The 27292-nt window shown below is 38.1% G+C and overlaps 1 protein-coding gene across 3 annotated transcripts; it reads left to right on the top strand.

Moving 5' to 3' along the window:
- ACTR3B (ARP3 actin-related protein 3 homolog B (yeast)) lies at nucleotides 1-26800 on the top strand. Of its 3 annotated transcripts, none has more exons than XM_010585989.1 (12): nucleotides 1-142; nucleotides 7775-7830; nucleotides 9691-9815; nucleotides 10826-10936; nucleotides 11325-11420; nucleotides 11576-11683; nucleotides 13070-13135; nucleotides 13761-13934; nucleotides 16577-16669; nucleotides 24602-24727; nucleotides 25182-25265; nucleotides 25850-26800. In XM_010585989.1, the coding sequence occupies exons 1-12, from the start codon at nucleotides 99-101 to the stop codon at nucleotides 25943-25945; spliced, it is 1179 nt and encodes a 392-aa protein (XP_010584291.1). In that variant the 5' UTR covers nucleotides 1-98; the 3' UTR covers nucleotides 25946-26800. The 3 variants fall into 3 exon arrangements, 2 of the variants coding, with proteins under 2 accessions (XP_010584291.1, XP_010584282.1); XM_010585980.1 differs by having other exon boundaries at nucleotides 12992-13135; XR_775535.1 differs by lacking the exons at nucleotides 25182-25265; nucleotides 25850-26800 and adding an exon at nucleotides 18632-18744 and having other exon boundaries at nucleotides 12992-13135; nucleotides 24602-24673.
- The last annotated feature ends 492 nt before the right edge of the window (nucleotides 26801-27292 follow it).

The following is a 27292-nucleotide window of genomic DNA, read 5'->3' as shown; positions in this document are numbered from 1 at the left end:
CCTCCGCCGCCGATGCAGTGAGGCCGCGCCGGGCCGGGCCGGGGGAGCCGGCGGCGGCCTGGATGGTGGCGTAGAGCCCGCAGTGCCGGCTCCCCAGCATGGCGAGCTACCTGCCCCCCTGCGTGATAGACGGAGGCACCGGGTGAGTGCGGGGACGGGACGGGACGGGGCGGGGGGGGGGACGGACCGGCGCTGCCAGTCCCCTGTCTGAGGAGTGTGTGTGTGGGGGGGTGTCTCCGCCGTGCCGGCGCCCCTCAGCCGCCGCCCGCTGCCGGCGAGGGCCCTCGGCGGGGAGTCCCTTCTCCTCTCACATGTCCCGGTCTCCTCTCGGCCTGTCGCCCCTGTGGCGGAGGGTCTCCCTCCCCTGCGGGCCTCGGCTGCTGCCGCTGCCCACCGCCCTCCACTGAGTATCCTCCTCCTCCTCCTCCTCCTGCCCTTCCTCCCCGTCGGGTGTTTGGAGCAGGGCAGTCCTGCCGTAGCCCAACTGTGTGGCCCCGGCAGGCCCTGTGCCTCCGGGGACGGTGTGTTTCTGTGCGCCGTTTTCTGCTCTTGGGTCCGGTTTTTGTTCACGTTCTCTGACTTTGTGAACTATTGCGTGGTTAAAATGCTAAAACTGGGGATTGCTTATTTCAAATGACTGCCTGGAGAAAGGGGACACGTGTTTGCTTTGCCTGGGAGCTACGAGCCAGCACTGACTGGTCCAGAGGCAGGTGAGGTGTGCTTGCTGGGCTGTGGCCTCTCCTTTATGCACAGTACCTGGACTGCAGTGGCCTTGCCATATTGCATCTGGCTGTGCCTCTAGACAGCATGTACATCTTCTTGAACCTTGCCAGGTATTACCTCTGGCCAGCAATGAGATGGGAGCTGGCTGTCTTACGCTGGTGGTATTTCTTTGTCATTAGGTCATCCCTTCTTCACCTTTGCCAAATCAGTGTGAGATTTGTTCTATGTTTAGCCGAACCACAAGTTTTGTAACTCTAGTCTTTGAGGACTAAAAGGAATCTGAATTGCAGAGGCTCTGCTCGGGAGGCATTTCAGGAACAGGTCTCTCCTACCTGTCTGTGACTAGAGAAGACCCATTCATCATCCAGTAGACCAGTTCTGCTGTGCCTCAGGAGTGGGAGGTGTCAGAGGGAGCTGTAATGAAGGTGATACTGAATATGTGGTGTGCTTTTGCTAATATCTTTCCTTTGGCCCAACAGTTACGGACACCTCTGAGGAGGAGTGGAGACACCAGTCCATGCGTAACTAACTATTCAGCCAGTAACCTTACTTGTCAGGTTCTGCGTTGGTGTCACTGATTGTGTTAATTTTTTGCAATAATAGACCTTTCCTCTGCAGGGAATTTGCAGCACTATTTTCATTTCTTTAATGCTTGGAAAGTTACCTTTAAAATTTCCAAAACTGAGCCATCTTAAAAAAACCAAACCCAAACCCAAATCAACCAAACAAAAACCCCAACCTCCTAGATAACCAGAGAAAGTACTTTCCAGTGATGTGGTATCACACTGCCTTCTCCTGAAAAAGTGTTTCATATTTTGAAATAAGTCTCTATTAAACTGTCATAAAACTTTTAGAAGTCTCTTGTCATATTTCTGTTTATACCTTATTGTACTAGAAAGCAGCTTCGTCCCCTCAGTGGGGAATACTGGAGTCCACAGCTGGAAACTTTGGGAGTAGAATAGAGACTGGGTTCCATCTGCATGTAATTCTGCCTGTGCATTAGATACTCCTTGGTAGTTTCCCGTGTTCCTTCTATTTACTTGCTGAAGGTATTTAAAATATCTGTTCTCCACAGAACTGTTGGTGTTACAAGAATGTTACTTTACAGTTTTGAAGAGTTTTTCAGGGAGAGAAATGGGAGCTCTAGGTGGATCCTTTAAAAAGGCTACAGTGTAAACTACAAAATCCAGAAAATGCATTAAATGCAATGTCTGTCTTTTGCGGGAGATGATCTTTGCTCTCAGTTTGTGGAGTGATTATAGCAGGTAGATACTTTTGATGAACAGTTGTACAAAATAAATAAGGATAGAAAATGGTTTATTGTGTCCTTTCAGAGACATAATAATTTAAGTAGAATTTCTAATCTATTTAGTGCTTGCATGAAAAAATTGGTGGAGTTTGTGTGTGGGGGCGTGTATATCGGTTTGTTTCAGGAAGGGTTCAGATAGTCCCCAAATGATGTGACTTCGTATTTCCATGCCTCCAAATGATCTTAATTCATATGAGACAACATGGTGTCTCTGCTGATGGGACTTCTGCTTGGCTTTGCTGCAGGGCACTGAAATGTGGAAGACTTTTCAGCAATGAGGTTATTGAATTTGAAATAAGTTATTTTGCAGAATTCAAGAAGAAATAAGAGTCTGAACCAAAGCAGCCAGAAGAAGTAGCTTGACTCATTGATATACAGTCTCTGGAATTTTCCTCTGTGTGGGCTGAAAACCTTCTTATTGTTAGAATGAATTTATGTTGGGATACAAGCTTCAAACAATTCATTCAAATTATTCATGAAAGGGTTTTCAGATGAAAAACTAGGAAGAGTATAGCAGAAATGAAAAGGTATATGCAGACGTGCACTGTGGAGCATTACGTGTATAAAATCCACTTTTCTACTTACATCTCTGATAGTGAATAAGGTGCTTTGTCCAGGCACTAATCTCTCTTCTTTTTGTGTAGGGGGATTTAAGAAGTCTTGGAAAAGACTCTTTTTGTTGTTGTTGTTTCGTCTGTAAGGAGCCTGGTTTAATTTACTGTTGTTTGCAGCCCTAGGCCTCAGTCCTGTAAAATGCTGGAATTTTTCAGGAAAATTAAAAAAAAAAAGCAACAGCAAGAGTATAGAAAATAGGTAGTAAGAAACATAGTGTCATAGCAGGACAGGATAACATTCCTTTTCTCTGTTGGATAGATGACTTGAACTTTCTTTGTCATAACTGTTCACTCTTTATTAATAAATTTTGCAGAAAGTGGTAATAATTTGCTCTCATCTTTTCCATTAGGACTTGCAAATGACTTGTCCTACTTCAATTTTGATGCACTACATCTTCATTTTCTTTGCATGAGGTTTTCCTCGTGATCAGTTTACACATTGCTATCTGTCTTTTTGTGGAGAAGGGCATGCTATTTTTAGTTTGTTAGGACTACCAGGCGTTTTTGGTGTTGCTGTTTTAAGTAGCTTTAAACTTTATAACTAGTTTTATTAACTGGCATTTAGCTGTGGGACATCAGAATGCTAGTAGGTGGGTGTGCGAAACAAAGATGTCTTAAAATACCTCTCTCCTCTTCTGTGTGTGTATTTGCAGACACTGAGGAATACTTCTATTTTGGGTGTATTTTATTGAAGTCACTCCATTTTTCTTTTAGTAAAGAAAAATAACTTTGACAAAGTCTTACTGATAGCTTATAGTTAAATACTTGATTTCTGGGAGAAGTGAGCTGGACTTGTCTTAAAACGTGAAGCTTAGGGTGTTTATTGTTTTTGTTGCTGGGCTATTGAGATAGCTGGAACCTCAGAACATGTTACATTTTTCCCTTCTTATTATATTTCTGATGCTAAATGAGTTGCTTTAGCCAGGTATTACCTCTGCTCTTCACATGTGAAACTTGTGAACAGGCATTATTGTAATTGCTGTTCTAGGTCTAAGGAGCCTGGGTTAATTAACTGGTGTTTATAATCACAGGCTTCAGTCCTGTAAAGTCCTAGAGTCTCTCAAAAAAAAAGCAATGGCTCTAATGTATGCCTTATTCCTATAGTGCCTGTTGGTGCTCTTGGGTAAATTGTGGAGACATAGTAGATTTCTTCTGTTTGATATTTCCTCCTTCATCCCTTCTTTTCTTCATTCCCATTCCTTCATCACATCCTCCTTCATTTCAGAAGTGCCTTTCCACATCTTTATGAAGAACCTTGTGTTGCGAGTTTCTCAGGCATATTTGTAATAATGATAATACAGTCTGTTTATGGCAGCATGGCATCACAGGTGTTCTGGCAGTAAGAACTTAGTTATTTAGCATCTTAGCTGTCAGAGACAGTGTTCTCTTTACAGAGGGTATTTTTTGTTTGTTTACAGGACTTTATTAATGCATTTTGCTGTTTTCAGTCACTTAATTTCTATCTCTTCAGAGCTTTTTTGTGGATGTAACACATTGTTTTAAAGATCTGGACCAAAAAGCAATAGAAATTGAGGAAATGCTAAAATGTTCACAGCTGGGCTTTGGTCTTCTGCGTGCTTGTCCAGAGAAAAAAATGATGTCTTGTATTTTGAGATAGATAAAGCAACTGCCCGAGTTTGTGATTTTTATATGCCTAAATTATGTTCTCCTGCTTTAGTAAGAATTTTCCAAAATACATCCCTGCTCTTTAAAACGGTTGAGGGTGCAGTATCTGCTTCCAGGTTTGGTCTATGTCTACATTTTGCGGTCATTTTTCTATGTTAAGTTTTTCCATTTTTTCATGGTAGGACCTCAGAAAAGAAGGTGGTTAGGACATACCATTCCTCAGAAAAAGCTAGTGAAACTGATTTGTGTATTAACTCATCACCTGGGAAAAACAGGATGTACTAGAGAATGATCTTTATGTTTAGAAACTGCTTGTTTCAACAATACATAATTTTCAGATTTTTTTTTTAAATGAGTAGTCCCTTCAAATCCCCTTGCATAAAATAGCTTTAGTCTATTAGATTAGTTTTCTACTAATCTTTAATGCAGTCTCCAGTATCCTATATTTTGGAGAGTTTCCAGTAGGTTCCTATCTCACTGGCAATAAATCTGTTACTTCTAATGAAATTAAGTTGGAATACTGATTATCTACACATTCCCTGCAGCTGTCTCTGTAATTTACAGATCACAAGACGTTGCATTACCATTAGTCTGCTAGGCTGTAACCCAAGAGAAACAAAACCATGTTTTAGATGCTTAAATATTCATTGGAGAAGGGACTGGAGACCAGGTAACCTCTCTAACTGTTTAAGTCCAGAGCCTTTCAGGTCAATGAATATTTAAATATCTTGTATAAAAGGGAACGGTCTCTGTAGGAGGTCCTGGAAGTGGGTCACCCAAACACTTTAATGTGCTCTTGGGTATGGCGCTGGAAGGTGGAATGTGTTCGGGTCCTGCTGGGCAGAAGAAAAATCTGGGACCAAGTCTGCCATGTCCTGAGTGAACAGGCTACTTGGCAAGAAAGGGCAGTACAATTGCATTGTCTCTTTTTCTTCGCTTCCTCAGTGGTTTTGAGAGTAGTTTGAGTTTCCCTCCCATCTGGTTTTGTCAAAACAACTGAAATAGGGCTGCTTGTTCAAGTCTGTCTCTTGTTTGATCCTAAAGAGATTTTTTTTTTTGAACAGCTTTTTTTCATTTCCTTGCTTCAACATTGCACTGAGAATTTAGTTACTCTCATAGTTCTAGTATTAATCCTTCAAGGATTAATGGCATGCAAAAGAAATCTTTCCACATGTTATCTTCTGTGAGATGTGTTCTTTGAAGAGAACTATTTTTCACTAATACTGAGAAATAAACTTATCCCATAGTTTTAACAGGAGTTAATTCAGCGAGTGAAAAAATAAATTGGTAAAATATTGAGCTATATGCTTTTGGTAACTTTAAGTTATTCTAGTGGGGGGATTTGATACCTACTTAAGAGGGAAGGTTTGCAGACTGATAGCCCCAGCTGACTTTTAGAGCGTGTTTTCTTTTAATACTGTGACTGGGTGTGAGTTTAGCATGTGTGTAGATGGGGGAAAAGATGGCAGACCGAACTTGCCTCTCAGCCAGAGTTTAGTGTAAGAAATGAGTTCTGGTTATATTGCAGGAACCTTTAATTTTACATATATATATATATATATATGCACACACATATAAAAATTGTATAAAAAGTATATATGCATTTTTACATGCTTAGGTATATGTGTAGATTGTATATATTGACTTTGTTTTTTGTCACTGGGGCTTGAAGGGCTGTTTTCGTGAGGCTTCTGCCTGATTGCCATTTCCAAGTCTTAGAACTAAGTCTCTTGAATCCAGAAATGGTTTCCTTGGTCCTCGCTATGTGCATTTGAGCAAAACCCTTTTCAGAGAGACATGAAGAGGAAGTATCATGTAATGCATCTTAAATGCCAGTATAATTCCTGTTGTTGCTTGTTACATTTTAACAATATTCCCTAGGTAGGCTTCATCCTAAAAATGTGAAGAAACTATGCAATAATAATCATAAAAACAATTCTTACTAGTAATGGCCTTCTTTACAAATAAGTCTAATTTAATGTCCTGATTGTATTTTTTGAGAGCCACAGAAAGTATGTATAAATATTTTGGATTAGACTGAAAGCATATGCCTATATAATGATTAAAAATAAAACAAACGCTTGCCCCCAAAACACAGTCCTTGTCTTTTTAGCCTTGGGGAAGATGTTTTTTTTAACTATTATTTGAAGTCTATTGAAGCTATAGCTTTGAAGAGATATTGAAAATATAGTATTTAAATTCCAAGGTCATTGTTAATTCTGTTCTGATTTAATTCCTTTATCTAAGCAAACTGACTTTTAATGAGTGTTCTTATGCCAAATGCTCCATAAAGGGGAACTTACTGTTTAAGCTCTTAATGAGGAAGCAACCCTCTGCTTTAGTGATGGCATAATATTGTTTGCAAATATTGACAGCAGGCTGTAGACAAAGACCCTAAATTCAGTTTAGGACCTAGAATGTGACTGGTCTCATTTAAAAATGTCATGGCTTTAGGTTTTCATGGTAAAAATGGACGTGAATAATGCTGATTTCCCTCTAATCATGCTATCATTGTACTTCTGTTCCAATCTAATGAGAATATTAGAGAGACTTCGGTGTCTGCAACCATTCAATTAATTTTGTTGTTTTTTTTGTTGTTGTTGTTTTTTTGGTTTTTTTTTTTTTTTTTTGAAATCGCTTCTGAATTTCTTTTTCTCCTAGGAATTAAAGCTGTTTTTCGTAGTCTGGGATGTTAATTCTTTCTAGTTGCTCAAGACCTGAACTAGCTTGCAGCCAGTAACACCATGCAGAGATTTTAGATTTTGAGTGAAAATTCCTTTTTTTTTTCATCTCCAAGTTATCAGTTTCTTTTTTCTCTTGATCCTTTACTTGTTCAAATAGATATTATATGTATATTAAAAGAGACTGACAATGTTTCGTACCATCTGCTGCCCATTCCTAAAGCATTTCATCAATGCATGCTTACCTTCGTGTAGTATGTATAGATTACCACACACAGATACTATACCTGTGACAGAGTGAGTGGTTTGTGCAAGGCATGAAAGGGAATTGTGTCGGGATTGCAACTAGCGTTCTGAACTGTGGTTTGTTCTTAAGACACACTATTTTTTTTTCCTGTGTTTGACAATATTAAACAAATATGCAAAGTCTAATGACATCTTTGGGTCATGGTAGCTTTCTGAAAGGTAAGATCTGCACAGCCCTTTTTTTACCAAAGGGTGTAATGTTGCCTGCCCATCTTTTGTCATAGCTGGTCAACGAGATGGAGAAGTAAGAGCTGAGTTTTCAGATTTCATAGTTCAGAAAAAACACTACCAAAATTTGTAAGCTGAAGTTGTCTGAAAAATAAATAACACCTAAAATATTTACCACTTCTGAGTTTTCTTCTCAGCAGGATGACACTTAAAAGCATAACCCAGAAAATATAGATGTGGTATGCGATTGTTTGGCCTTTGCTTTAAGAAATGTAGTTAATTGAAAGTTTTTTCTTTTTCTTTACATCTAAGTCCATCTAATGACCTCGTGACCATTCTTTTTCTAGGTATACAAAACTTGGCTATGCAGGAAATACAGAACCTCAGTTCATTATCCCATCATGTGAGTATTTTTTTTGTCCCTCCAAATTCTAATATACACTGCTATCACTGAGCATTTTCATGAGTAAATGACATGCTTTCCAACTCCCAGCTCAGCCTTCATAGTCTCGTGTCCATCTGGGAAGTGATACTCGTTGCGTTAGCATCTTTGGCTAGAGTGTAGCTAAACAGAACTCCTTGTTTGCAATTAGCTAGGACTGTTGCTCATTAAATCAGCTCTTGGTTGCTATGACAAAGATGAGGAGAACTCCAGTCCAATTTCCTTTTTATCTCCATTATTTTTCTGCCAGGACTCTTGAGTAGGCAGAAGGCAATTTACCTCCTGTCTACCTGACACCATGGTTACTGCCCGGATAATCTGGGGAAGGCTTCCAATCAAATTAAGTACTAAAGTGCAGGTGGTGTCTGCCTTATTTACATTGTCTGGGACTGTAGACAGTTTAATATTCAAAAAAGTTGTTCCTGTTAGAAAATGTTCTTTTTGGGTGTGTGTTTACCAATTAAAATGTTTGTGCCCATTTAATGTGCTTTCGTTGAGCAGATTTCCTCTTCATTTTTTTGTATATTAAACTTGTTTAAAATGTTATACCTTTCTGGTGTTCTTGATTTTAATTGTGATCTTAATAGTTTCTCTCAAATGTTATATGTATTTACAAATATTAGCACTGACTATGTATTTACATCTATAATGGCATATATTATCTCATGGTTATCTCCATTTACGTTAAACACTGCCTTTCACTTTTTGTGAACTTTGTCAATTAACTACTTATTAATGCATCTAGATTGCCTTGTAGCTACTCACAGTAGAAGGTATAAACATAACGAAATTATAAAGGTAATCGGAGGCCAAAGAGGTGGAGGGGGACATGTTCTTTAGCAGACATGGCTGCAGTACTGGTTATAGTCTTACTAGTTTAAGTATTGTACAAAATTCAAACCTAAACCACTGGTAAAGATTTAAATGTCTTATGTTACATAAAGAAGTGGGGTAGCAGGAGTTTCCTGCGAATTTGTTATAAATCCTGTTTTATAAAACTATAAACTTGTTGGGGCTTAGATGTGTTTCCAAAATAATTGTTTGCCTGTCAGTAATTTTTGGTGCTGATAGTATTTGGCGTGTTTGTGGATGATGCCTGTCTACTCTGCATTTTCTACTACATGTTATTTAGATCCTGATTATGACCTATTAAAAGAAAACTGTATATAAATAAGATTATATTTTAGAGTACTTTATTCCATTTTTATTTATAGCTTGCCCCAGATTTTTTTTTTTTGCTGTCTCATCTTCTTGCCTATAGCAGCCATCACCTAATAATTCTAGTGATAGTTGCAGCCTGCTAATGGGAAGCATAAGTGTCTCTGAAGATTTCTCTGTAGCACTGCAAATTGATTTCTCCCCTCCTCCCTTCCTCCTTCTCACCAACTGAGATAATGACTCCAATACTTATTTCTGAAGTACATAGTTTATTTTCTTCTCCTCCTGTGCTCTTAATTCTAGACTTGAAACTCAGAAAATCATGTTGCTTACTGGCTTAAGGAAGATCTCCAGTGCAGTGCTGCACTTGCACAGGTTTAGTGACTGCTGTAGTCTGTAACAGAATACATTTTTAAGATTTCATCTGAGTTACTACTTACGTTAATGAGGGATGGCCAACCAGAATCCTGTGTGATGCAGTGAGAATGAACTCGGCTATATTGGCTTGTCAATAGATACTTACATAATTTCTACTTTCTGGAAACTATGCTTTCTATATGCTAATTTTCATTTCTGGAAAAGAATCCTTAAGTAAAGAAATATTCATTACTTGGTATTTAGCTGTTTTAATTTTGTTTTGATTTGTTTGGATTTTATTCTAAGGTATTGCAATCCGAGAATCAGCAAAAGTAGGTGACCAGGCTCAAAGGAGGGTAATGAAAGGTGTTGATGATCTGGACTTTTTCATAGGAGATGAAGCCATAGATAAACCTACCTATGCTACAAAGGTAAGCATTGAGTATTTTTAAGTCATCTTTCCAAAGTTTCACATTTTTATTATATAATGTTCTAGGACTTTTTGATAGCCATTTAAAACATGCATTTGCTTCTTTTCTAAAGTATTTTTGTTGCTTTTTAGAAACTGCATGATTTGGTTCATGGCTTTACCTTTTTTTTTAAACATCTGGTTTACTAGTGACTAGTGTTGTCCTGTGTGGTTTTGGTGCTTGAACCCTTGTGTAAATATCCATTGATACAGTGCAGCTGTTCAGTTTTCAAAATTATTAGCTATTAAAATAGTCATATTTTAATATGAATATTTAAATCCTTGCTAAAAGTGTGTTCTCTTAACATGGCATATGAACTGGGTAATGTGTTGGATACTTTTGCTTCAGGGAATGTCACAATTGTTTTGTGGAGGGCTGTCTTCAATGTAGCTTTTCTGTGAATCATATTTTCCATACCGTAGTAAAGGACTTCTTTTACTTACAAAATGTTACTGGCTTATGAATTATGTGGAAAAAATCATTTTTTATACATCCTACTGTATTACTTAAATGTCAGCTGTGTTCTTAACATTGAACAAAATGTAAACATCATCCCTGCAAGAATTTTCGTTGAAAAACATATAGCCTATGTGGTCTTTATTTCTGTTTATAGATTGGAAGGCATATTGAAGCCAAGTATGATTCTCAACTTTATAAATGATAAAATTTGTACAAAAAGAGATTAAAACACAGTGCTGCAATACAGCAATAGCAGTACTAGGAATAGAGTCTGGATTCTGACTTGTAGTCCTGCAAGATGGAATCGCAATTTGAAGTACCTGGGAGCAGGAGATAACTTCAAATAGTGCTTCTAAATTAAAGTTACAATGGAGGATTTCATAAGGTAACCATGAGATGAGGTGTTTTCATTCTTGCAGAAGATGTAAGAGTTTGGGGACTTAGGCTGTTTGTATTTCTGGGTTTGATTATCCTTGTATGGTCTAGAGTGTTGACAAGTTTTCTTGCTTCAGTGGCCTATCCGACATGGTATTGTTGAAGACTGGGACCTCATGGAGAGATTCATGGAGCAGGTCATTTTTAAATACCTACGAGCTGAACCTGAGGATCACTATTTTTTAATGGTGAGTTAATGAGACTGGGTAAGAAAATGTTTTTGTAAGAGGAAAACTAAATAATATTCCAAGCACAAGTAGCTCTGTTGGAGGATTTTTCTCTGTTTATGTCTTATTTCTTCAGCAACTGGGAGAGATGGGGGGAGGGAGAAGGAGGAGGAAAGTAGTCTGTAAAGCTGCATTATAACTAAAGTCTGTTCATTTTGCAATGCAGGTTACTGCAGGTTGGATTTTGTTTTTGAAAAGCTTCAATCACTTTAAACAAAGTAAATTGTTTGAAATTTTTTGAGTGCACTGAGAATTCTAAATGTTTGATTACCATACCAAGCTAATCAATGCATGAACCATTAGAACTCTATTGAGGTGCTTCTTCAAAACTTTTTTTTTTGCCCCCCAGACAGAGCCTCCACTGAACACACCAGAAAACAGAGAGTATCTTGCAGAAATCATGTTTGAATCATTTAACATACCAGGACTTTACATTGCTGTTCAGGTGAACAAAGTGAATATATACTTCTAAAGTACAGTATAGCTGCAGTATGTATAGTCTTCTGTATGCACGTGTCTAAAATGTTTGAAACAGTGTTTTCTGAGACTGTAAATTAGCACACTCTGCCTGCTTCTAAATACAAACTCTTTCTCATGTAGGCAGTGTTGGCCTTAGCTGCCTCTTGGACATCACGGCAGGTTGGAGAACGTACTTTGACTGGGATTGTCATCGATAGTGGTGATGGAGTGACCCATGTAATTCCTGTGGTATGTAGCAGGATGCAATTTGAAATTATCAGTGGTTTGGACAAGTATGGGTTTGTTTACTATAGAATTAAATAGGAAGTGTCAACTGGAACTTCATTTTAAAATTTTTAGTGTTGCTTGGTTGTTTGAGATTTTTTTTCCTCTGTTATGATTGTTTTGAAAAGTAAGTATTTTATTATGTGAACTTATTTATGCAGTTAATTTAGCTTGCAGACTATAGGAAGGTCATAGTAAGGAATTGTCAGGCCATCTCTTAAAGGCTATTTCTATGTAAAACCTTGTGTTCTGTTAGTGTTATGCCTCAGTTCTGTTTAATGCTGATCATGGTTTTGGATCTCCTGTGTGCCACCAATGTCTGACAAGAAGTGTCGTAACTTTTTTGTTGTCCTGCATTTTAATTTTTTTAATATAGCTGATAACGTGCTTTTTTTTTTTATATGATTTATTGTATTTTAGAAGTTAATGAACTCTGCTTGTGTGGAGACAACTACAAGCTTGTATATGAACATGCATTTATACATGGTTGATCTCATACAGCTTAATTAGGATGTTAAAAATATATTATTATCTGTGCATACTGACATCTGTTGATGTCATTTTGTGTATTTCTGAAGCATATAGTATGCTTGAATGATCAGTTATTTTAGAAGTGAAAATTTGATTCCCTTTAACTTTATCTTGCGTTTTGGAATTAACCTGATCCTCTCAGTATTTTGTTCATATGGGAAATACTGGGAAAAAAACAGCATTTACCATATGAAACTCTGAAAAGTGCAAAAAAAGCAAGGGAAGAAATAATGTTGGCTCAGCAATACCAGTGTTTTCAGTAAATGCATCCTGAAAAATTTCAGCAAATAAATTTCTTGTTTTTATTGTGCTTATCATTAGATAATACTTCATTTGATTTTTCTTGTCTGAGAATTGTAATAAATTTTATACTTCTTCCTATTAATTTTTCACTCTCAAACAGGACATGAGTGGCCTATTTATATTACATTTGCTTTTCACATCATGCGTAAAAGGAACTATCTGATCAGACTTGTCTTCTAATGTGTGCAAGATTTTTTTGTCTATCACTGTTAGATAATCAATATCTGTTTATGTGTAGTAATCAAGGCCCTTTAAATAAATATAATATCCACTTTGCAGAGGGTTGCACATTTTTATAGTAATTTTACAGTTTCAAGATTTTACTTTTACTTAAAAATCAAAACAAAGTATTATAAAAATTAATGTTAGTTTTGCTGTTAATTATTGCTACACAGTAGTTTTTTCCCTAAATATTTTTTATCCTCTCCTCCTACATAGGCAGAAGGCTATGTAATTGGAAGTTGCATCAAACATATTCCTATTGCAGGTAGAGATATTACTTACTTTATTCAACAGCTCCTGAGGGAAAGAGAGGTGGGAATTCCTCCTGAACAATCTCTGGAGACAGCAAAAGCCATAAAGGTACACCCTTCTTTATCTCGTAACAAATACATAAATAAAACTCTTTGAGCTAATTTTTTTTGGCTTTAACAAGTTGCCAGTGGCTCTCTTAAAAATGCAAATGTAGGCAGTGTATTGTAATTATGCAAGCTTCTGGTGGTTTATCCAATCAAGTGCGGGGGAAGGAGAAAGAGGAAGAAAATCTTCATGCTAGACTGTTTGGACTGAATATGTTCTGCAGATTAAATCAGCATTTTAAGCTTTAGATTTGTTTAAAATTTACTTTTTAATTTAATAAAAAAATAAATGTATGTAATGTCAGTATGGTGATTGTGTGGGTCTGATCTTGCAATGTTAGCTTGCTATTGAACTCCTTTATCATCACAGACCTAATGGGTGTGATGTTTTCATTTTGAGAGAGACTAACCTAGATAAGTCAGTGTGCAATCTTTTTGAAACAAATGGGCCATGTGCATTGTCTTGTAGGGTTGAGTCTTCAGTAGTCATTTGGGTGAGAACATCTGTTGAACAGCCCCATCTGTAAGAATGCTCACATATTTTTGTTTTCTGATTGTGTTATATATACTTTAATTCAATGATGGAGTAATTATTCTGGCGGTTTTTAATGCATGGTATTTTTTAACAGGAGAAATACTGTTACATTTGCCCTGACATAGTGAAAGAATTTGCCAAGTACGATGGCGATCCTCGAAAATGGATCAAACAGTATACTGGCATCAATGCAATCAACAAAACCAAGTTTGTTATAGATGTCGGTTATGAAAGGTTCCTCGGACCTGAAATTTTCTTTCATCCTGAGGTAAGAATAGGGACTAGCAATATTAAGTTATAGAAACTTTACTGTGTGAGTGAAGGGGGGGGGGGGGGGGAAAGGGAAGTACCATCATTTTTGGTGCCAGTGCGCCATCACGTGGAAGTAAGATATCAGTAAGTCTCCTGACTGCAAGCAATATACAGTCTGAGATAACTTAAGCACGGAAAAATGAGAGCACAGCACATAATTATTTTTCTCATGTCCTATGTAACATTTAAAACATCTTATTTTGTTTCTTTAAAGGCAATCTAAAATTGAGAAGAAATTGTTTGAACTTACGGATTTTATATAGTATTTTCCTTTTTTGTTTCAGCATTGGTTTAAACCAGTATGCCTTTATACTGTGTATTTGGTTATGTTGCCAATCCCTTTGGTCACTACTCTGCATGGTAGCATTGCATTGATAATATTCTGAGTCTTGGACACTGGCTTTTGATATTGAATCAGTTTATAAAGCATGGATGCTAATTTGGTCCTTGAGGGAAGTCCATTGAAATCTCTGTTGGTGTGGTCATAAGTAACATGTATAATTCTGAGAAACGTTACAATACTTAGTCTGTCTTGTTTTTGGTAGTCCAGTTTGGGTGAGCTTCAGGATATTGTGATATTGCGGGAGAGGAAGGAGTCAAGTTTTAATATGTTACAGCATAGCAGAGAAGGTTCTCTCCATTCCTATGCACTCCACTGAGTTTATTGCAGGCACCCATATTCTGCAATACTATTAAAAAATTTATCGAGATCCACATTAACGCTGGTGAAGTTTCCCTTTGTCTACCCTCCTCCTATCAGAAGAATATTAAAAAAACCTCATTCTCTCACCTTTTGTCTAAATTCCAGCCTTAATCTCTTTGTGGTAGGTTTGTAGCCATCTGATCTTGTGCCAACATTAAACCTCTGGGCTAAATAGTTTGTCCTCCCTGCTGTTTACCCATGTGATCTTACAGAGAGGCATTGAATCCCGTGTCAGACGTCATTTTAATAGCTCCTCTTTCCATAGTCCCTTCAAAGACTGTTAGGAACAGGATATAAAGGACTAATTTCCATTTTCTTCATTTCTTGATAGTTTCTTGGCTCTGTATTGAAAAAAAAACTGAACTGACTTTCTAGACAAGAAAAACACACTAGATGATACGTACTGCATCCAAAGAGAATTTCTCGCTGGACTTCATTAACTCCTCACTTCAAAGGGTATCAAGTTAGCTAGGTAAAAGCTGCCTTTGGTAAAGCTGTCTTGTAATCTTTTCCTATTTTCAGTTCACAAAATTTGTTCTGAAGTCTTTAATACTCTTGAAGTTAGGCTTTGGGGTTTGTAGTTATCCAGATTATTTCTCCACTTTTTAAGTTAGGTATTTTACTTGCTATTCTCCAACCATATGGTGTTTGCTAGCAGACTGCAATTTCACATGTCAGTTCTCTTGTCCCCGTTCTGGGAGCATGTTATACTCTGCTTTGGATGCCATAATTCTCATTTCTACTTATTCCTTTTGCCCTGCTGTTTTATCAATGTCTTTATGGAGAGCTTGGGAGAAGTTTTCAGGCTGTAGCTCATTCAGATGAGAACTCTCCATGTGAAGCATTACCGCTTCTTTCTTCTCTTTTAATTTATGTGGCTTCATGTTTCAGCTTCTTGCATGATTAATTCTTACTATAGAAATTAGCTTGAATTCTTGGGGATTTTTCACATCATTCTTCTGGCTCCTCATCTCCAAGCCAACTTCCTTTGCTAATTTCTCTTTCAGTTCAACATATATTTGCTGTGTTTTGGCTTTTGTTATTCATCCATTTAGATACTTCATCTTGTTTAGGACGTAAATCCCAAATAGTTTTTACAACTTTGGGAAAGTTTTAAAGTTATATAATAATATATCTGTAATAATATATTATTATGTATTGATAATTCATTTAATTTCTCAAAGTTTAACCTCTGAAAGGGCAAAACCTAGGCTATGAACTGTTCTTAAAATTTAACATGAGCTTTAAAATAAAGTGGAAAACTGCCACTAGTCCAAGAATGTTTTCTAGCATTAGCATCTCTGACTCTCGAGTATTTATAAATGCAGAAATATACATTAGGACTGTATTGATGTTTGCATTGATGGGGACTTCCACTCAAGGCCTTAGAGTATTTATACCTTTTTTAAATATTAGAGATTTTGTGTGCTTGGAAAAATTCTGACTTCTGGGTGGGAATTTAACATAAGTATTTTAGTAGTGTTGAAAATTTTTATGGGGGAACATTTTGATTTGCACAGTGATGTTTTCGATTTCACTTAAAAGGAAAGACAGGACCACGTTGCACAGTAACAGTATGTTTAATATTGCAGGAGAACTCAAACTTTTCTCACTTGCAATAGTAGGTCCATGGTGCATAAATTGTAAACAGTGAATTTATGACCAAGGAAGAGAATCTGAATTTCTCAGCAGAAAAAGGAATTCTCATTTCCCTTTTACAGAAGTGGGTTTGTTATAATGTAGAATAAGTGGTGAGCGGGAGTAATACTGACTTTGATTCCCACCTGCCCCCTTCAAAAAGTGCTATTGCAAAATCTGTCCACAGTCTCACTTCTGCCTTTTTGGTTTTCCATTCTTGGGATGAAAAATCTAATGCCTATTTTATTTCATTTTAGTTTGCTAATCCTGATTTTATGGAATCCATTTCGGATGTAGTTGATGAAGTTATACAGAACTGTCCCATTGATGTCCGGCGTCCATTATATAAGGTATGGTCTTTCTGTTGTAAGATTAACTTAATTTATTTGAAGACTAAATAGCAACATCATCATCACCACGAAGCATATACATAGCTACCACTTCCCCCACTATGAGAACTGTGATAAAGTTCAAGTTAAACAAAGTTCTCCTTCTGAATGAAGAGTACTTGATGTTTGCTGCTTTTTCTTTTTGAAAGAAGGGTTATCTGTAACAGTGGCTTGATACAGAGGTAAGTATTGTCCCTGAAGAGCTGAGGCAGAGGGATGTTATTTGTATCTGAATATTTGTAATGTGAATTCTTGTGCATGAAGGTCTTTGGCTTTTGCCCATTTTAAGGGTTATGTCATGGTCTTGCGCCTCTCACTCCCTTCCGCCCCCTGCTTTATTAAGCAGTGGTTTCAAATACGTGTATTTTTTTCATAGTCTTGACTTGTATCTGCCCACTGTCTGTAGTTTTAGCCATGTATTGAACCCAGTATTAAAGTACATGAAGACTTAAAATCTTCTAGGAGACAATAATTAGGCCTTTTTAAACTTGCCCAGGGTGTAGTCCAGAGAGTATTTTGAGTTACTGATTCCTGAAGAAATGAAAAGGAAGGTACTGACAGGCATAGCCTATGGCAATCTCTCTGTATTGACAGCACATCCTACGCTTCCTGGTTGTTTTCTGCTTGTGCAGCAGCAGTGCCCTTTTGGAAATAACAGCATAAAGTAATAGCATGGAGAGGTTTGCTTGCTCATGTAAAAGGTGGTAGTTTTCCTCACCTATTAGAATGAGCATTAAGTTCCAACTAAGTAGTATCTCGGGGTAATTTGTAACTATTAAAATTTTGCAGTCTGTTTTACTTGTCTACTAAACATACTCTGTAATCTAGAATGAGACATAGTGCTTCAGAGCAAATCTGTGGAGCAGGTTAAAACGGGAAGTTAAACTACTTAAGCTCATATGTGGAGTGAATTTTGCAGTAGATGTCTTCAATGGCTTTAGGCTTAGATATGTTGCAGAAGGTTTTAGGAAACTCTTAGTGTCTGGTTGTGCTTACGGTCTGCGCTTTTTTCCTGAAAGACCAAAGCTGCCATAAAGCAATAGCTTCATTGCTTGGTAGGGTAGGGATTAGTACTGACTTCTGGAAAGAAGTATTTAAAAATTGAGGTTAAGTTACTCTTTCCTCACCATAATCAGCAGGCAAATAACTTTCCCTTGGCTTGCCACTGGTGGAGACTTTGTTTTTCCATTTTCTGTTTTTCATTATACTTGCTTAATTAAAGCAATGTTACACAATTACCTGTTGAATGTAATGATAGATGTCAGTAGTTATTAATGCTAATGCTTGTTATCTTATTTAAGCAATGTCACTGCAAAGGGACAAGCATCTCTGTTCTTGCTGTTTAAAACAGTGTACGGGTGGAGAAATCCACTCATGCTTTCTCTTAGTTTCTGTGGTTTATCAATTTCACTTGCCCACAGTGCTGTGTGGTGGCCAGCCAGGGCCCTGTGCTTTGGAGCTGGGTTTCCATCAAATGTATTTGGATTCTTCCTCAGTGTTTATGCAGAAAATACCTGCAAGTACCCTTCTTACAGGTTATATGTGGTATGTAGCCTTTGAAGCATTGTTTCACAACCCATCTTTTGATGTCCTATGGTATTTATCTCCTTTTTTTTTTTTGTAGTTTCATTGCCAGTATCCCTGTTTCCCAGTCTCATCAACATATCTCTTATGAGGCCAGTTATTTTACCTTATGTTGATGTTTGGACTAGCAGGACCTTCATAAGACTGACTTCTTTAGCCAGATCCCATAGCCTGTAGCTGTTCAATACCAAGCACAAACATTCTTTCACACATGATGAAACCTTTTTAATTGTATAATGGTTGTCAGCAATGCACTTTTTAAATTCCTGCGATTATGCCATCTTAATGTGATTGCTTGGAAGAATTGATTTATATTCTTACTCTGTGTCTCTAACACAGAGTTCAGAGTTCTGGATTGCTTGGGATGAGCTGCTCTCTACTAAAATGGAAGAAGATAGGTAGGCTGCTGGGTTTGGAACCAGGGGATTTGCATCAAAATTTGAAGACATAAGGTGGATTTTTTTTTTTAAACACAAATCTTCAGAAAGCAGAATGAAATATAAGTGAGTGGTCAGGTGAAGTGATAGAGGAGTAATTTTGGATCTTACCTTATGGCTGAAATAATCTGGCATCACTGCTATGTTGATTATTCCTGTGTGTTGAATTCCACTGAAAAATGACCCATTCTGCATGTAGCTAGAAATGCGATTGTGCTTTTGTGGGACTCGGGGAGGCATTGCATCACCCTTGGCATTCTTTAGAATGAAAGACGTATAGTTTCTCTAGTTCTATTTATTTGAGAAGTCTTTAGCTTCCTTTTTTTCTTAAAATATTGTTTCACAGCCTTTCCTTATACTTAACTCATATTTACATAAATATATAGTATAACTGGTATCACAGAAATGCAGAGAAATTAGAGGGAGAGAGCAGTATCATGATGGGGATTGTGGTCCGCATAAAAATGCGGTCCTTCCCTCAGCTTTCAGGTTACTATGAGCATACTACTAAACACAGTGTAACATGCACACCCAGCTTGCATCAGTGGGAAACATCTGCTCTGTGCTATAGCCACAACAGATGCTAGTGTTGGTTGTTTTCAGTACTAGTTGCTATTTAAAAATCTCTTTTCAACCTGGAAATGCTCTGAAACTTGTCCTAATGCTTGTCAGTTAAGGCATGAGTTTTGGCACTTAGTGTCAAAAAAGAGCAGCTGAATTTAACTGTTGCCTAGTGAATATAGTTATAATAACTTTAAAGGTGTACAAAGGGCTTTCAGAAGTTCTAAAAACTGCTTGATATTCTAATAAATGATATTTTTTGTTGGTAACAGGTTCAGAAACTGTTACTCTTACTCCACACTCTACTTCATCTTCTTTTTTCCCCATCCAGAGTTTCTCTGCAGATACTTCCAGAGTTTAGATGGTAATAGGAGATAAGAACAGTATTGACAGTTCTGAGGGCTGTGCCTTCTCCAGTAGAAAGATGTAAGTGTAGGGTCATTGGCTGTCCCAACAATTGATTTCTTCTAACTTTGCTGTGGTTTTGGCACAAATACACGGATGAAAGACTTTGAGATGTGACATCTGAAACTAGGTAAATTCTGTCAGAAATATCTCTGAAAGATCCTAGCCAAGAATGTTTAAATATTCATGATTCGAGTCATAATGGATCAAGCGGTAACATCCTTGACCTTAAACTTTTAAGCTAGCTTCTCAAGCTGAAAATACTTGCATGAGGTAGGGACTGTAGTGTATTGGCAAGTGTGGTGTTCTATTGTAGATGCATCATCCAGGTTTTTGGTGGAAACGCAGGTGCATGGCGACAGGATTTTAACGATATTGGCTTTTTTCCTTAGAGAAGGTGACTTTTTGGCTGGGTGTGCAGCTGTTGTGGACACTGGTGAACTTGAGCTTGCCGATACAGTTAAGATTTGGACTACACTTGTATCGGCGTTCTCTCGGAAGGTTAAACTGTTGGCCTGCCCAGCTCATAACGAACCATCCTCAAAGCCTGGAGACATCTGGGGTGCGGGAGGCTAAAAAGGGTGGTAAAAAATCCCCCTGACATCGCTTCTACCTTGAATCGCTGGTGAACGCGTTGGGTGAAAACAGCTTCACAGGCGCTGCGTGGGGTGTAGGTGGCGCTGTCAGACTGCTGTGCGGCCGCCGGCTGGAAGGAAGGCAGGCTGGGATGGTGCCCAGCTTGTTTGCTCTATCAACCCTGTTCTTGCCTTTCCCCTCCAAAATTGTAGGTATCCTCAAGCAGGAGGCCGGGTAGGGGTCAACTGACTTTTGCTTATCTGTGCTTCGGCAAAATGACAGCATTTGCTGCTAATTACAAAGTGCAGAGTGGGGAGGGTCTGTGGGTGAGGTATGGCTGGAGAGACTGCCGGGCTGTTAGATCTGCGTTATATTGGCACCGATGATGAGACGTGGGAAAGGAAGGGTATTCCTGCTACCTCAAGTGGAAGCCCCGAGTGATTAATGCTGTTAGTGTAGCAGAGGAGTACTGAGTAGAAGCCCTGTTTATTCTTATCGCAGCTGTAATTAAATTTAGAACATTACCCGTGCTAGCTGGTTTAACAGTAGCTCAGTACATCTGCAGTATTTTGTGGTTACTTTTGTGTCTGAGTGCAGGCATATTTCTGCGGAATAGCATGACCATAAGTCACACTGAAATCTTTCGCTATTACTCGAACTGTTAAATGAACATTGAAAATCATGATTTTAAAGAAACAGAAATTGTTTCTTCATCATTAAAAGTCAAACTTATTTTAAAAAATAGTGTTTCTCGCAATACATTTACTTCTTTGTAATATATTTGTTGTTTGATATGTATAAAATTTCTCCTTATGCTTTCCATGCAATATTGGCAAATATTGCCCTGTTATAACTAAATTAAGAGGCATGTAGCTTAATTGATTTACTTGCTCATGAAGTGCTTGGCTTCAGCTTGTGAACCTTCCAGTTTTTACCTATAATAATTTTTATTAACAGTCATATATTGCTTTCATTACATGCCTCCAACATGGTTGTGTCATGTTGAACAACTTTAATTTGGAATTAATTATCATTTGGAAAGAAGAGAAACTGGGATGTGTTGTTGAAGTTCGTATTTACCAGAAAAGCAGTGGATACTTCTCAGTTTGGTGCTGCAAAGTCTGAAGTGTCCAGCTGGGAGTGCGCTTATACCATGTTACAAGGTGCAGTGTAAAGATGCATGAACCAGTTCAGCACCTTGTGTATGGTAGCGTTGAGTTCTGCAGAAGCTAATTTAATTTTTTTGATTTTTTTTTTTGTTATGTAAAGTTTTATTTAGATAGAGATTTATGTTACAGTAACTGAGTTGTTTTGTTAGGTAGCTTCATACCTCTGCAGCATTACACTGTACAGGCATAATATCAGAAATGGTATGGAGAGAAATTCAATATCCTACAGCTCATAAGAGAAGCAAAGGGTATGGATGAGAAGTGAGCAATTTCTTGCCAGCCCTTTGAGATGATTGGTGTTCACAGTCTGGTTTCCTCCCAGAAATGGCCTACTTTCATTATTTACTTGTTGTGCTTAGCTTTTTCAGGTGTGTGGAAGGCCTTCATCCCTCTCTTCTAAGGGAATACATTCTTTTGAAACAACTTTCAACCATTTAGCTATAAAAGTAAATATCAGCTGGAGCTTCTTTCTGTGAGATGGTATGATAATTGGTGTTGGCTGTGAAACCTGTGGTCTGCTTAGAGCTGCTAAACCAGCTGAAGTGTGTTTGAGCAGAGTAACATCAGAAGAAGTCTTGTTTAAAGGAATCAGCTGGAAACAGATACTTAAATCCTAACTTCCTTGATGTCTTTTTCTGGGAGGCCAGAGAATTCCCAGGTGGGCTGAAAACCCAAATATCACTAATAAGCTTTCTCCACAGATGTATTCAGCATGCTTCATTGTTATGTTTTTCGTTAAGTAGTTACTGGAATTGCTGTGTTGTGTTATGCTCAGTTACGCTGGAGAAGGTATTTGCTGTGGGGGGTGGTTTCTTGGTTCTTTTTTGGTTTCGTGTGTGGGTGGTTTAGTTCCCCCCCTGCTGCCCCCCAGTCTGACAGTCTTTTCCCACTTTCACTGGGTCCTTTGTAAGTGGTGGGTATGTTGTTTGAGGGGTGGGGAATGTGTATGGATTCTGCTTTCATTGTGAGTGAGGACTACCTGGCTTCTCACCTCTTTGCAGAAGACTCGCCTGCTGAGTTGTGATAGCTTACTGAAGCCCATACATGAGCAGTCTTCTGCTAAAGAGTTAGCACAGATTTGGCCCAGTGCTGTCAAGAAGTGCAGGGAGCAGGGGAACTCTAACTGTATAATAAACCATCTTATAATGGCAGTTGGTGTCACCTAGTTATTTATATCCAAAATTCTGCTTGGCCTGGCTTGTCCACATACGTGGTAATGAGATGACTCACCTTTTCAACAAGTATACCCTAGTGCTTCTGTTCTCCTTGACCAGTATTATTGTTAAACTTCTTTCAGTGTGTAGAAGTACTTGAATAATCATAATGTGAGCAAGGTGTAACCTCTTAGCTTCTAACCCTGGAATGATAAGAGATCCTCCCAATGTTACTGCTAACTCTGTAGTTGGATGAGTTGGTCTCAGATGTATTCAAACAATTATTCTCGGGTGTATTCTGAAATCTATTTTTAGTGGTAGCATTGTCCACTTTATGGAGTATACTTGAAGTTTAATTTGCTTTGAATAGAATTATTGCTTTCACAGTCTTCTCCAACTTCATTATCTCCAGGTAATATTTTCTGATGGCATCTTTTTAATTGCTATTTCATCACTCAGGTTGGTGGTTGCCTTTTTTCTTTTTTTTTTTTCCGCTCATTAGCAATTTTGTTTTCCCATGTGGAGTGCGTGACTACTTTGAGGCAGGGGAAGAGATGGGGGGGAGCAGGGGGAATCTCCCTCCAGCTTTAATTTTAGGACCAACTGTGGTTTCTGGCTCCTGCTTATGCATATGGCTCTTTTCCTTTTCTCTGTCATCCTCTATCTTTTGGGAAATGTTTCAGTAATGTTGTGGGGATGTGTGCTTTTCTTTTAAGTACACCTACCTTGTTATGCACTCTTTTATACTGTAGGTAATCTGAAGCTGTGAAGAAATGAGTTTTTTGTACTGTAATGGTTTTTATGATGTGTAGAGATTTTTTTTTTTCCATGAGTAAACAAACAGCTTTCTTCTCACTTTACAAGTTACAAACAAGGTTTTCCTTGTTATCTGTTGCTTAAAATATAAGGAGTTACTTCTGCACCCTGCAACTGTGAATGCTTATTATGCCTGTCTTTGACTCTTCAGGTCTGTGTGCAGGCTTCCTGGCTGAAAACAGTGGTTCAGGGATTCTTTCATTGCATGCACAGTCTTGGTCTGCAGTGTCAAAAACTATTACTGAGATACAATACTTTGACCTGTGTATAATGAACTCGTGATCTCAGTTGAGTTCCTTGTGGGCATGTGTCTAAGGCATGTAAGTGGTTTTAGTAAGCACTAATTGCCACTGTGGTTTGCAGTTGCAGCAGTATGCAGGGGCATGCATGCAGTTTTGTCACATAGAGTTAATTTTTCTGATTATGAAATGCACTTTTGTTGTCACCAATGTTGTGTTCCAGGATTCCTGTTTTGAATCCACCCACCTTTAAAATGACTTCTGTGTTAGTCTGTGACCCTGCAACATTATCAGAATTAAGGCTGTGACATTTTAAAACCTCTATTCAAAATCCAAGTACAAGTCCAGGCTTAGAGGCTTTTGGTTCTGCTCTGAAAACTAAGTAATACCAGGCAAGCAGGTGTAGACAAGAAAAGTGAAAGGCATTATACCTTTCCCTGTACTGCAGTCCTCTTTTGAGGTATCATACCTTTTTGAAGAATTATTGGACTTGCTTGTTGCTATGTTTAGGAGTCTAACTCTTTACAATAAAAAAATTGAGTTCCAGATAACTTTACAGCTTCTGGAAAGATACTAACAGTAATGTAACAAAGCTAGAGCCTTATTTGGCATTGGGGCTAAATCTGCTTACTATGAGCATCCCTGGGAAACTTTTTGTTGTAGTGTCTTATTTCTGCTGCTCTGCACATGTAGGGTACTAGGTCAGCATTTTAATGGAATCCTTCTCTTTTTGTAATAACATATTCTACGTAAAATTCTTCTTCAAAGGGGAAAAAAGAAAGTAGGGGACCATGGACCTCCTATGGAAATTGAGCAATGCTTAAGGTGTTCTGTGTAGCTTGTCAGCTTCCTAATGATGTTAGGATCCAAATAGTCACCTCTGCGGTGTTGGCTTTTGGGAAACTCGCTTGAAGATGGATTTAAAGAATGTGTCTTTTTATTTTCTGCACAGAATGTGGTCCTTTCGGGAGGGTCCACGATGTTCAGGGACTTTGGACGGCGACTGCAAAGGGATTTGAAAAGAGTAGTGGATGCGAGATTGCGACTTAGTGAGGAACTCAGTGGTGGTCGGATAAAAGTAAGTAAGAATTTCAAGTGCATTAATTACATGAGTAGTGATAGAAATAAAGTTCAGAATTTTCGCCTTACTAGTGAAAATGCAGTGTTGTAAAATGAGTAGTATTTTAGTGGTAATGTGTTGTTAAACATGTTGGTAGCCTTGTAATGTATGACATGTCTTTACATGAATCTTAAAGTTACTGTGAGCAGCCTCTAAGGGCATTTCTGGTTTCCCTTCTAGGAGACATGTGATCTTAGCAGGAGGCAAGAGGGATTTAACGGTTGTGTCCTTCAGCATACTAATCATGAAGAGTTTTATGACTTGGTCTCCTAGGGAGCATGACAGACTGAGTAATAAGTCTGAGATAGTGACATGAATGAAGGGGTGAAGATGTCTGGGTCTGAGCATTTTCAGTTTGTAAGGATCTTGCTAGAAAATGTAAACCAACTAAATACAGACTGTTTTTTCGTAGCCCAAACCAGTTGAAGTTCAAGTGATAACACATCACATGCAGCGTTACGCAGTTTGGTTTGGTGGTTCCATGCTGGCTTCAACAGTAAGTCTTTATCAAAATTGTTCTGAATTTTTTTTTTATTGCATATTGTTTTCTGGCTATATTTGACCTGAGTACTAAGTTTTAAACCTTTTCATTGTGACAGCCTAAACTGTGTCACATTCTGGAATCCTTACCCAACTTTTATCTCAGTAGAATTTGTACAGGGCAAGTGGGAGCTTTACTTGAGTAGGGATATCATGATTTGACATAATTCTGAAGTAGTTCTTATATGATATAGTGCCTTCAAGAATAAAGTCAGCACTAGAGGTTAGTTAGGACTTCAGGGATATAGGATCCAAATCAATGGTCTTAAACCTGAGAGAGAAGCAAATATGGGAGCAATTCCTGTCTCCGAAGTGGGGTTTCTTATTGCTGTGTTTAAAAGCAGTCTTCTGTCCAGAAAACCTTTTTTGATTAATTATATTCATATCCTAATATTTCTAGTTTTATTCTATTTCAAAAATGTAATGCCATATCATAAAGTGCAATCTACAAGAATGTTAAGTTGTTACTTTATTTGTTGTTTTTTTTCCTACTTGATACATTCTTATGCTTTTGAGGGAATTTTTTTTATATTTTCATAGCCAGAGTTTTTCCAAGTATGTCACACCAAGAAAGACTATGAAGAGTATGGCCCTAGTATTTGTCGTCATAATCCTGTTTTTGGAGTCATGTCATAATGCTCGTCTAATGGAAACAAGATCTCTGATATCTTGCTGGTGAAGAAGTTCATGTAAAGCAGAGGAAGGCAGCAAATACTGTAAATACTGAAGCAAGATGTGGTTATCTCTTGGAAGCATTTGGATCACCACCGTGCACTAAAGCACAACTTACAGCCCCAAGTCATTTCAGTAAAAGCCATTTCTCTGCTGACTACTTTAAAGCCTATCCTTCTTTCTTCCTAAATGTGAGGTAATGGAATATAGGTAAGTCTCGGTTTAGGAGGTTGTGCAAATACTACTGAAACTGAATCTAGAAGAATAAGGCAGTGTTTTACTGCTTGTGGAAAGGTTTAAACCTTTCCCACTTGTGCCCTGATTCTGCAATCAAATCTTTAGCAATGGAGCACTAAATACCACATTGCCTTCAGGGGAGCTGGAATGGATGCAGGTACCTGCCCAAAAGGATTAGATTGCAGGATTGGGACTGTACTTTGTAAATGTAGGTTTTTCATATCATTTTGTATTTTATGATATTGGTAGGGTGAATTGATGACTAGTTCTAAGCACGAACAGCTATCAATGTCATGGAGTGATGTTACGCATTTCCAGGTGTGAGGCATGTATTGGAGTTGTGCTGGTATTTCTGGGGGGGTGGGGAAGCCGTGTATGCTAGAAACTGATTTGTTCTTGTTTGGATGACACAAACTAAGTGATTTACAGTATTGTATGAAGTTTATTATAGCCACTGTTACTTTGTTTTGAATTTTCTGAAACTGTTTTATAGAAGATGATGTTTTGTTTTGATGTTGGTGAGTGGTGGATGACACACGGGCCTTGCACCAGTGAAATAAAAGCTGTTAACATCTTTATGAATGTTTGTGGTAGTCCTGATTTACATGCTCCTCCACTTCATCTCACAAGGTTAGCTTTCCATTTATATGTCAATGTACGTGGAATCATCGTAACGCTGAAGTTGGAAGGGACCTCTGGAGATTTCTGGTCCAGACCCTTGCTTAGTGCAGGGCTCACTTCAAAGTCAGATTTGGTTGCTGAGGGCCAGTCAAGTTTCTGTGGATGGAGGTTCCTTAATGTCTCTGGCAACCTGTTCCAGGGCTTAACTATCCTATTATGGGTACATGTTCTTGTGTTATGTATACAGTGTTTGTTCTTCCAATGTTTATATCTAAATAGAGGAGGAAATCCTGCTTTGTGCTGATATTTATCTGATCTTTGTCAGCAGAGGTTTTGTAACAGTTGGTGTAGCCCAATAAGAATTTTGTAAGACACGTCAGTTTGGTTTTAACTGGCATGGAGGGATTGAGACGAAGCAGTTATTTGTTCAGCTTAAATTAGAAATGGACAAAG

This window comes from Haliaeetus leucocephalus, unplaced genomic scaffold, assembly GCF_000737465.1.
Source record: "Haliaeetus leucocephalus isolate CR32 unplaced genomic scaffold, Haliaeetus_leucocephalus-4.0 Scaffold0, whole genome shotgun sequence".
In the NCBI taxonomy this organism is placed as follows: Eukaryota; Metazoa; Chordata; class Aves; order Accipitriformes; family Accipitridae; genus Haliaeetus; species Haliaeetus leucocephalus.
The sequence above is the reverse complement of the archived record's forward strand: the minus strand, read 5'-3'. Positions and strand labels throughout refer to the sequence as shown.

Bases quoted from the DNA above. Each gene is read 5' to 3' on its own strand.
- ACTR3B (XM_010585980.1), top strand. From the start codon at position 99: ATGGCGAGCTACCTGCCCCCCTGCGTGATAGACGGAGGCACCGG. The intron at 11,421-11,575 runs GTGAACAAAGTG...TTTCTCATGTAG, and splicing joins GACTTTACATTGCTGTTCAG to GCAGTGTTGGCCTTAGCTGC. The intron at 24,728-25,181 runs GTAAGTAAGAAT...GTTTTTTCGTAG, and splicing joins TCAGTGGTGGTCGGATAAAA to CCCAAACCAGTTGAAGTTCA.